The following is a 12,067-nucleotide window of genomic DNA, read 5'->3' on the forward strand; positions in this document are numbered from 1 at the left end:
ACTTGGCTTTTTGACCTTCCTTCTTGCTCATTTTCTGTTTGTCTTCCAGACCTGTGGGCCTGTTGCCTGGTTTCTGATCTGATACTTTTTCTGATCCTCACTATTGGTTTAGGCCTGGAGTCCACATAACCTGGACGTTCTGAGTGTTCGATCTTACAGCAACTTCCTACTAATCCTTAATGGACTTTACAGTTTCCTTACCTGACTAGACACCAAAACTGCTGCTATGTTACTACTTTTTTGAATATATACAGTGGTGCCTCTGTGTCCGTGGGTTCTGCATCCATGAATTCAGTCAACCTCAGATAGAAAATATTTGGGAAAAAAAAGTTCCACTGAGTTCCAAAAAGCAAAACTTGAATTTGTTGCATGCTGAGTATTACATTGAATCCACACAAATGCAGTGATGTGTGAGAATTGTATTAGGTATTGAAAGTAATCTAGAGATGATTTAAAGTACATGGGTGGATATGCACAGGTTATATGAAAATATGACACCATTTTATATCAGGGACTTGGCATCTGTGGGATTTAGTATCTGAGGGGGTCTTGGGATCAGTCCCTAATGGATACTGAGGGATGACTGTATTGTGTTATCAGCTTTCAAAAACACTTCCAAATACTTTAGCACTCTTGACCGTGTCAACAATCTCCATGAAGTAGCTTTACAATTATTATTTTATTTTAAAGATAAGGAAATCTAAAGTCCAAGTAAGTGCCTGAGAACCCAGGAATCCTGCTTTCCAGTCTCCATCTTATTTAGGGGGTGAGGGAGGTCTAGTGTACTCTAGGCATATGGGGAGACTAATTCCACAGATGACCTGCTTATTATATGAACGTTGAAGACAAGGCACAAATGAATTTAAGGTGAATAGAAAAGATTCTTTCCCCTTCTCTTCAACTTTTTTCATACTTGTATATTTCAGTTCACTTTTCTTTGTAATATTATGTCCTCAGACAACATTCACAGCCCCATACATACACGAGAACATAGTATAGACTAATACAAATATATTACCAATAAAAGGAGCAAAAAGAGAAAAAGTGACTCATTTAATTGGTGAATTTGGAAGGAAAAAACTGAGCATATTCAGCTGAACTGCTCTGAATTCTTGCCTTTGGCTACACCTAACCCCAAACACCATAGTTGGTAGATGTTGGATAGCATATATAACTTTCATTTTAAAAGCTCAGAGTTCTATGGTCTAATTTTCAAGTATGTATCTTACAGATAACCATGTTGTCAACAATTAAATGTACTATTAAAAAAATCAGCATTTTCAGATAAGTTCCAACAAGAGAGACAAGAGGGTGTCATCGAGAAACTAACAATTTCCTTACCGGTTCAATATTAAACAAAACTCATAAATAACATTCTTAAAATAAATGAGTGAGTGATAGAAAATATTGAAAACCCTCAGGTGTCTTTAATCCTTCTAAGGTGGATCAATTAGGTTCATCATAGCTCGTGTGCGGTAGCTTTGCAGTAGAATGATTTTCATACCATTCTCGAAAAATCTAAGGTTCTTATTAAGATGAGATTCTAGCTGTTTCTATGAAAAATTCATGACCCTTTTCCAAGAGAACTGTTTTGACCTGTTATTTCTGGCTAAATTTGTACGAGTTCTTTTCTCCCACCCACTCCTGCACAGATCTCAAGAAAATACACTTTAATAGCTAGTGATCCAAAGTCCTTAAACAAAAACAAAAATATGCAATTCTGCATAAAACACAAATTCACTTAGAGGTGAATACTCTAAAAAGCAAATGTAGTAAGTTTTGAAGGATGTTTGTCCCTAGAGGACCATTTAGTGGATTGGAAGCAGCAATTCGTAACTGAAAATAAATTTAGTAAAATATAACACAGTTAATCTATATAAACTCAAAACTTTCCAAATAGGAAAATAATTACTTATCTTTCCTAGTTTGTTTCCAGACAGACATTTAATATTGTATAAACATCATGTCACTATAGATTCAACAGAGGACCTGGTCTCTCCTTCACCAACCCCTCCTCTCACCTCTCCAAATATCTTTGGGACAGTATAGGTGCACCCCTGGGGACTTGTGTACGAATCGGGTACCTCTGGACTGCTGCCAGCCAGGTGATAAGCTTGCTGGGGAAAGGCTCTGGCCTTGATCAGTAAGCTTCTGGGTTGTTGAACTTTGTCTATGATGGGTGGGTGAGCTTAATTCAGGGGTGAAATATTATAAATACCACTGCGACCTCAAATCTAAGCTATAGATTTTATTGGCAATAAAGCTGCCTCTATAACTTCCTTCTGAGAAATAATGCAACCTCTCTCTTAGGACATTTTCTTATATTCATCCAGATTTCTTAAGAATGATTTGACAATTCTACTATGTTATTGTCATTATTTTCTTTCAAAAAAAGTGATACTCAATATTTTTGCAAAAAGATATGGAAATACATTCTATGTCACAAAGATCATATAGACGATAAGCCTCAAACTTAGCTATAAGCACACAGACGACTCAAACAATAAAAGGAATATCATAAAATATATCTTATTTGAAAATGTATTATACTTGATTAAAAATCCAAATTTTTAAAGTTTACACCTTATAGTTTTTACTGAAACTTTAAGTATTTTTTAAAAACCATGTTAATTGATCCAAAACAAAATGTTCATACTTTTGTGCAAAATAAATTACATGTTGTTTCCTAGGCTGAAATCATATTATCATTTCATTGGATTATACTGGGGTGTGTGTGTGTGTGTGTTTGTGTATCTTTGTGTAAAATAATATGCTACTGTGGCTATATAAAGACAGTACCGACATAACTGGCTGAAAAGTGAAAAATTCAATCATGACAGTTTTACTTACATGTTTTCCTGATTAGACTAGTTGATTTGGCTTGGCATTTTATATGCATTCATTAAGTTGTTGTAAACAAAGGTGTAGTATTATAATGACATTCAAGTCAATAACTTTTGGTCTTTACAATAGTGAACTATTAAATATACAAAGTCAAAAATATTTAAAATTCAGACTAAAATCCACTAATTTCATCTCTGAAACAAATGTTACTGCCTTTTACAAATTTTTACTATAGAGAACGGTATTTAGAGAGTACACTCCTATAATTAGCCATATTTTTAAAAGATGGGAGGCTGGAGAGGAAGAAAATAAAAGAGATTCCCCTGCTGATAAAATGTTTTCACTTTTCCCAAAAGTATGCTAGTAAAATCTGTGTATGTATATACACACACACATACACACACACAACCTTGTCCCTCAAACAGACCCCCAAGGTCCCCAATTTTATTACCTGTTTTTGAGCAGCACACTGAAGGTCATCTTATCCAGTCTCAGATAATTTGGCAGCAACTTTGCCCAATTCCAGTTCCATTTTGTGATGGCTGACTGTTGATAAATGAGAAGACACTATTGTTAGTTATTAATCAGAGTTAATATGATCAGTAAATTAAAGCTCCAGCTGTGATAGACTAACTAAGAAGGAGGGGGGTCCAGAACAAGGACTTAGACAGATAACATCAATCATGTCCACAGAAGAAGGTTTTTATTCCAATAAGACAGCAATTAATTTATAAATCCATTTGGGGATGTAATCATTATTTATAAAAATATAAATCAATTTATTGAGTCTTTATTCTTCCAAGTGTTAATAGCATTTGCCCAACAAGTTTCTCTGAGAAGGAGACTATTTGAAAAGCAAAGCAAAATAATTGGCAACTTTTTCATACATCGTATCAATTTATAGTTTGATTTTCTTTTCAACAACCAAAAGTTTGATTAAAAAACAAACTTGGAAGTGCTAAGAATCAAATTATAAGATACAGCTTAATTAGAGTGTGATATTAATGTTACCTTTTTGGTTAAGAAAATGCTTTAAAGGGAAGATTATGAGGATCTGTAAGTGTAAATTATATAAGTGATTCTTTTTTCTCATTAATAGAAATTTTGCAACAGACTATTTGTGAAAAATTACTGTGAAAAATAATCTCATAATTCAGAACTCAATAAAATGTGCCATTTATTTAAATGAAGTAAGGAAAATTTAACAGCTATAGTAATTATTTATGGTTTGGAGCAATCTAATGCACAATACAGAAAAGCAGCCAATAAACTCAAACTTAGTATATTTAAAGTATTATAAATGCTTATGCTCCTTAAACTGAAATAGTTTTGAAAACAGGAGTCCAGACTGACGTTTAAAATCCAACAAGAGCTATCCCCTGTCACCTGCTGATTAATCGAGCACTACAATCCTGTCATAGAGCAGGAGAATTCCACCCTGGGTTGTCAGCATTTGAAGGTCTTACTCCACTACAGTATTGATGAGTGTAGACTAGAGCTGTAACAGGCATGGTAAAAATATTATCTGCATGCTGAATTAGGCCATTGTTTTAATTCTTATTTTCATCAGAGTTCTAGGTCAAGCAATCCTTCTCTTCTGCCCTGTTAGTTCAAATTGTCAGTCAAGAGGTTTCTGGGAAAAGCCACCAGAAGAATGAACAAAGCAAAAGTAACTTTAGATTTCAAATACTTTGGCAGAAAGATGATCTTTTCAGTGTAACTACTGAAACATGCAGCTTAGACAATGGCATAATCTGACATTAAAAAATGTGTGGTGTTTATCACATTGACTTTATTCCAGATAGACTGGCTTTAAGATCATTAACAAATTCGTTTTAAATTTGGGAATGTGTCTATGGTTATAAAAAGCAAATTTACCCCATACCACTTAAAGTAGGAGCTCAGTGCTCTATTTATAATTAATTTTAACTATTTTCTAATTTGCCTGATACATTCATAAAGGTTGCAAGGTATTTTGTGAGTGTGTGTATTAGGGGATGGGGGTGACAAGGGAGGAAAGGAATGTTACAAAATGCCTGGTTCTTCAGCCTTCTGTAGACACAGCCTAACCGATGTTCCCTCTGCCCATGGTAAACTGACCAGCCAAAAGTTAAGTTTTACAGACCAGACATATGAAACAGTTTGACAAATAGAAAAAAGGTAAAATAACTCTTAAAAGTCAATTTGTACAGACCATGTAAATAAGAACAAGTCCTTTTGCTTCCTAGCAAAAAAAGCTTATGAGTAAATACTCAAACACAAAGCAATTTTTTCTTACTTGGGTAAAGAAACCACACATTTAAATTAAATTTACCATTTAATTTCCACATACCTGATCTAGCATGTTTTCACTAAATGCCTTATACACATGGAAAGGGTTAAAGGCAGAAGGCTGATCTTCTATACTCCTCAAGGTCGTCTTTAAAGGTCGGATGGGTAATGGCTTTTCCTCTGAACTATTCATAGAAAACAGCTGTTCTTTTAAATATTCCTTTAAAGAAAAGAAATTACAAGTTGTGACGGTGAGAAGCAGACATTCTCTGTAAAAATAAACTGATCAATATCCAAATTTATCCTTTCAGCACATTTGCTAGATTACAGTGTATTACTTGCCTCAGGGAAGAATACATTTTCAGAAGATACATAGTAGAGTACCAATCAGCATTGCAATAAACCCATCAAAAATAGGTTTACCTAATATTTAGTATAGATTAGGAAACCATTTACCAAACTCTTATATAATGAATATATGTTTGATACATCAGGACCTTTTTAACAGGCATTGTCTTGTCACTGGTTCACATATTAACATGTCTGGTTACCAAAACTTAACTCAGCTGCATGATTATTCACAGTATAAGATTGCTCATCCATTCATTAAGTGTAGTTGTTAACTACTCCTGGCTCAGCAGAGCACTGAGTACTCTGGTATTTTACTGCAAGCAGTCTCATTCAATGCAGAATTAATTATAATGCAAGCTCCTAAACTCTATTTCCATCCCATGGAGTGAAAAATATCAAGGTTCAAGGGAAGCTCAAAATATGTCATTATAAGCCCCCAACTGCCAGTGCAGGCCTGGGCAAAAAAAAGCCAATCTACAACATTATACCTCATTTTCCACCCATAAATAAGGTGAACAATCCTTATGTATTTTATGGAACACTTTCTGGAAGATGACAAATTAAAATGACTAAAAGTCCCCATCAACTAATAAATGCTTACTATTAATAAATAAGTCATCTAATAGATTTTAAAAAATATAAATGTTCTTGTGATGTTTCATGTGTCACAATGTAATTTTTTTCTTTGAAGTTAGGGTTAGGATGAAGTTCAGAATGTTAGAGCCAAAAAGGTATTCAGACATCATTTAGAAAACCTGTGCTACTCAAAGTCTGGGGCACCGGATCAGCTGAGTTAAGCCTCACCTGGGAGCTTGTTAGAAAAGCAGAATCTTGCACCCTATTGAATCGGAACCTGTCTGTTAATGAGCATTCCCAGCTGGGTGCAGTGGTTCACACCTGTAATCCCAGCACTTTGGGAGACCGAGGTGGGCAGATCACTTGAGGTTGCAAGTTCCAGACCAGCCTGGCCAACATGGTGAAACCCCATCTCTACTAAAAATACAAAAATTAGCTGAGTGTGGTGGCGGGCACCCATAATCCCAGCTACTCGGGAGGCTGAGGCAGGAGAATCACTTGAACCCGGGAAGTGGAGGTTACAGTAAGCTGAGATCGCACCACTGCACTCCAGCCTGGGCACAGAGAGGCTCCATCTCAAAAAAAAAAAAAAAAAAAAGGAATTCCCAGGAGATCCATAGGCACAGGGAAACTCTAGCCCAATGCCACACTCAACGGTTGGCACTGAAAGGTCAGAGGACAATCCTGAGATCACACAGGGGTGAGAGGTACAGCTGTGGGGAGGAGCCACATTTCTGGTCTCAGTTCACTGTGCTTTTTTCTGTGCCTCTATAACTTTAGGAATGCCCACTGTGTTCATCGTGAGAGGCAAATTTTAGATTATAAAACCCTAAAAATCGAAAGAAACCACTGCTGAAGTTAACAATCATAGTCATTTTTGAATTTACTTGTTATAGAGCAGCAGTCCCCAGTCTTTTTGGCACCAGGGACCAGTTTCGTGGAAGACAATTTTTCCATGGACATGGACTGTGGGGAGGGGGAATATGATTTTAGGATGAAACTGTTCCACCTGAGATCATCAGGCATTCTCATAAGGAACACACAACATAAATCCCTCAAATGTGCAGTTCACAATAGGGTTCATGCTCCTATGAGAATCTAATGCTGCTGCTGATATGACCATAGGTGGAGCTCAGGTGGTAATGCTCACTATCCCGCCACTCACCTCCTGCTGTACAGCCCAATTTCTAACAGGCCACCGACTGGTAGAGGTCTGTGCCCCGGGGGTTGGGGACCCCTGTTGTAGAGCATATCTTTTTAGAAAGATTAACTCTTTAGTGTCTGATAGAGGGTCACACATGGACTCTTACTAAATATTGTTAATGATAAAGCCATCAGAAAATAATTGTATGCCTAGATTTAGATTATTGAACAGAAACAAAACTTTTCTCCATTATGATTTATGCAAATAAAATTTTTAAAAGGAATACTTTTTTATTGACAAAAAAGCTTTGTTTTGACTAATAACAATCTATCTTAACTGATTTCGCCTTATGTAACTACATTTTGACTGTTTCCACTATTCAAAAAAGAGAAACTGTTCTGTTGCAAATTGTGAAGAAAATGGAATTTTCTCCTTTGTTGATCTTTCTAGGTACTGCACTGACAGTCATCACTAACCCTTCTTAACCTCAGATTCTTTAACTGTGACATTGCTTTAATCAGATTTACCACTAATTGGGCCATATCTTTAGAAGATTTCCATTCTTTCTTGAACACCTTCCCTGTGCATTACATCGAAGCTTATTCCTCTATTCATCATTTCTCCATTTCTCTTCACTGAAGAGCTCTGTCAGTCTGATGACCTCAACTACCACACTCATACATAGACCAAATCTATATGCGTGTCTGCTCTCATTTGTGCCCATGTGTATGGTAGATGCACCTGACAGTGATTACTTGATCATACCCTGAGAATGACCCGGTATGGCAGATGCACTTGAATGTGTTTTCAGAGTTCTAAGCTAAGGAATCTGGGAGTGGCCAACCTGAGATCCATTCCTTATCTATGAGGAACCTCTAAGCCCCTGGCCCATCCCACAGTACTGGAGCCATACAGGGGATTGAGGCCCTTTGTTTCGGGTTAAATGAAGGTTGTCAGGTGGAGGTTGTTAGGTAAAGGGTGTTAAATGAAAATGCTGTATAAACTGCATGCCTCCTGCAAGTGGTTGTGGTTTTCCTGCCCAGCCCACTACCACTGGACTCTCTTCCCTGTATGTAAGTTCCCAGTAAAACCCCATGTCTTGTGGGCCAGCTCTGGGTCTCTTCAGCCTCTTGAACCTGGCGCCAACCCCATGGGAGTTGATAGGGGTGTGGCACAACATCATGGTCAGGGCCTTAACTATAATGAGACATTTTTGCTTGGACCTCTTATCTTTATCTCAAAGACAAAGCATCTTTAACCCCATTTTCCCTGATAACTTGTCTCTATGAATGGCACACCCATTCTTCCCCTCAGCTAGGCCTGTACCCATAAATGCTTCACTGTTTACATTACATTCTTGAAAATATTTAACAGCACATCTGAAGGTGCTAAAGACTCATAACACTACTCAAGAAATGAACAAACATCACAATGCAATGTCACTTACAGCATAGCAACACCTCACAGTGGAAAAGCCGTCATAAGTACTGTACTAGTCACCTAGTCATGCTTGTGTTGTTTGGGCTTATTGCCTGTGTTTTTCTAATAGTTACAAGGCAAAGGTACCTTTCTTTGCTTCTAGCCTCACCTAACATTATGCCTCTTACCTTGCAGTGCCATGCCTCATTCAGCCCAGTAAACCACCAAATACTTAGCTCTATATCCCATCTGATAGACATTACTATAACAGTAAATATACTCAGTAGTAACAAGAGAAATCATAACACTGAGCAAAATGTGGTGGTATCCCAGTGTAATCTCATGGTATCCTGTTCAGAATCACTATCTCAGAGTTATATGAGCTCTGTGAGGGAAGTACAGCCTTTGGCTTTCCAAAGTATAACCAGATAACTGATGGCCAATAAATAGCCAATCCAATTTTGGGTGATATTGCTTATTGGTGATTATTGAGCTTTTTAATATTATGCACCTTTTAAAAATAGGACAATTCTATCAGTTTGGCAATTCAGAACAGCTTTACCATCCTCAGAGCTATTGTAACACTGCTTAACTAAGGATATGGGGGTAACCACACTGCAACATCTGTTCCTCAGTAGTCGCCACAATTACTTTGGCCAATCTGAATGGCCAGGTGCACATACCAACGAGGAGCATCCCTTTGCAATAGAGGTCTTTCAGTTTGCCAAGGTGAGGGGTTCCTGTGTTTCCCAGATAGAAACCCTAAGCAAGCTATGAGGATCACTGACAAGAGTAAATAGGTTGTGTTACTTTGTTACAATTACAAACTGAGCTCTGGTGCCTTAAGGACAGGGTCATATCTCGTAGCTAAAAATTTCTTACATCCTTCTCAGGCCATCATGGAATACATTGTTATGTCACCTGTTTATCGACTGTTTGATCTATGAAATCCAGGAAACAAGATTTACTTGAAGTAACTTTCACATAGCTAATGGTGGGCAAAACATTTATATAATCAAGTTGTAAAATGCTGTTGTCAAATTTAATTTATTCCTTGAAAATGTATGGTTATAAGGCCTATATTATTGAGATAAAACTAAAACACTATATATTCACATTATACAATTTTTACTATTCCAAAAATTACATTCATGTATTTGCAAATATAAACACAATTAGATGCCACAATCTAATTCAGACACATATGATCAAATTCAAAACCTGATTAAGTTAGATAACTTTGTTTCAAGTAAATAGCTGAGATAACGTGCTATTTACATTTTCAATAAAACAGCCAAAAACATGCAAGGTCAGAGGCAATGGGATAGAAAGGCATAACATTGGTTCAACCAGTGTCTGTGTATTAATGAATTTTCCTAGGTTAATTTGGTTGCTCCCGAATATGGTTCAATACTCTTCTTTAAGTTTTTTCATTAAATAAGACATCTCCAACCTCACCAACACAAGCATGATGTCTGCAAGAAAAGAGCTAAGTCTCTTCTGAAAATTCATCGTACAAATACCAGATTTTACCATCAGCTTAACTGTCACAAACACACAATTCCCAAACTACACCTCTAGTCTCTACAATTCAGAACTGAACTGAGTTTATGAGCCATGTTATTGTTTAAACCATATAAATAAAATCTACATTGTTTCCGTGAAGCTTTTTCTGTACAAATGCAGAACAGCCGGGGCTGAATAGATTCTATTAATAATGCAATATTGAGTTTGGTATTGACTTTAAGAAGTATTATCACCTCCTTGACTAACCCTTAGCTGCCAGCAGACGCTGCCTCAGGCCAGTACACACCTAATTGCTCGGTAAAAAGGCTGTTTCCCTACCTCATTGAGCTGCATGATGTGATAAATTTGCCTCAGGTACTCGCTGCCACCTGGTTTGTGGCAGAGATCCAGGACCATCGTGTTTATTTTCTGCTCAGTCAGTTCAAGAGCAATATCTCCTTCTCGTAAGGCCGTGCTTTTCTCTATTGTCATAAATGCACTAAATACAAAGAAAGCATATACATATCAGTAGTGAAAAATCGTAAAGATGGAGAGTAATCACGGAGATGGAGTGTGGAGAGTTGATGTAAATCTCAAATTCAAAGCATCCATAAAGACTACGCTGAAATAGGTAAGCCTTCCCAAACCGCTGCCGCTCACATAAACAGCACCTTAGAATTAAGCACCTGAAAGCATTTTCAAAAATTGAATCGTTTCTTCTAAAACATGTCTTTACTGCATTTATACTCCTATCTATAAAACATTTTCCCATTACTGCAATTGTTGAAATTGCTATAATCATGAGATGAAAACAAAACATTTCTTTTTAAGAACATGTAAGAAATAATTTGTATTTTCTCTTTGTGGATAAAAAGTATCTTTGATGCCTGAAATAGCTTTGGTATTTTGTCTTTTGTAGATTCCTCTTTACACCTGTTGTAGAACACATTGAAGACTAATTGAAGTGTCAAAAGGGGGAGCCTATTATGCTAAATATAGGCTGGGTGCTTCATGGCAGTATGCTTACCACTGGGTATTTTAAATTGGCCTTTGACACTTGTTGCCTTTTAAAAATATGTGCCCCACTCCTGTTTCTTTCTGTAACAGATACTTAGCAAAAGTCACTATCTTGATTATTCTTCCAGAAAAAGAGTCTACTATCACCACACCAGGAATGTGCAAGATAGATATAGTTCTAAAACATTTCTTTTAGAAGGATCTATATACATATTGCTGATTTTGAGCATTATTTACATGGTAATAGTGGATGACAAAAAGAATTTAAACATTTCAAACTATACCAGTGCAAAAAATTATGATATTCAATGTACACATATATTCCACACTAATTTTCTTGTTATAATTGTTATTGGGATCATGCTACAATTTGCAATGTAAGTATTCTTAAAACTCATGGTTTTCCACTGTTCCCAAGACTAAATAAAATTTACTGTGGTGTAATCAGCTGTATACTGCAGTTCATTACTGAGATTTTGCCATGATTATAAAATTAGTTCTGCTAAGAGTCAATGCCGCTGACCTGAAGACTGAACCAAATGACACCCAGCTGCTGGACATTAACTTTGATATTGCTTCCACATGTATCTTCAAAACATCCTTCTCAGAAAAGGGAGGAACTTTAAGATCATATAGCCTTGCTAAAAAATAAAGAAAATCCTACTTTGACTTAGAGATATTCATTAGCTAAAGTAAATTGCTTGTTTTTTTTAAAGACCTTTTTACAATAAAATAAGTTTGCAGGTATCTTTTTGAAGCTGCATACAGGTTGCAAAAAAAAATTCTTGTCAGGTTTTGTAGAGGCTGACATTGAAAAAGTTGAGGCCCTCTGACAAAGGAGTATCTCAGTGTCAGCTCCTGAATTGTATCCTTTCCTGTCCATCACTGTGCAGGTGAAGCAAATGATTGGATTCAGTCAATGCTATGATTAATGAGTTC

The 12,067-nt window shown here is 36.5% G+C and overlaps 1 protein-coding gene across 14 annotated transcripts in view; it reads right to left on the reverse strand.

Moving 5' to 3' along the window:
* KIAA0825 (KIAA0825 ortholog) overlaps positions 1 to 12,067 on the reverse strand; it is a 472,583-nt gene that overhangs the window by 229,447 nt on the left and 231,069 nt on the right. For all 14 annotated transcript variants that reach the window (XR_010140095.1, XR_010140096.1, XR_010140094.1 and 11 more), the window contains 3 exons: positions 10,451 to 10,610; positions 5,177 to 5,335; positions 3,296 to 3,390 (listed from right to left, as the gene is read on the reverse strand). Coding sequence is in view for 11 of the 14 variants with exons in the window: in XM_009240908.4 (XP_009239183.3) it covers positions 3,296 to 3,390; positions 5,177 to 5,335; positions 10,451 to 10,610 (414 nt within the window). In the remaining 3 variants the exon portion in view is untranslated. The remainder of the gene's footprint in view (positions 1 to 3,295; positions 3,391 to 5,176; positions 5,336 to 10,450; positions 10,611 to 12,067) is intronic.

Source organism: Pongo abelii, chromosome 4 (genome assembly GCF_028885655.2).
Source record: "Pongo abelii isolate AG06213 chromosome 4, NHGRI_mPonAbe1-v2.0_pri, whole genome shotgun sequence".
NCBI classification, from domain to species: domain Eukaryota; kingdom Metazoa; phylum Chordata; class Mammalia; order Primates; family Hominidae; genus Pongo; species Pongo abelii.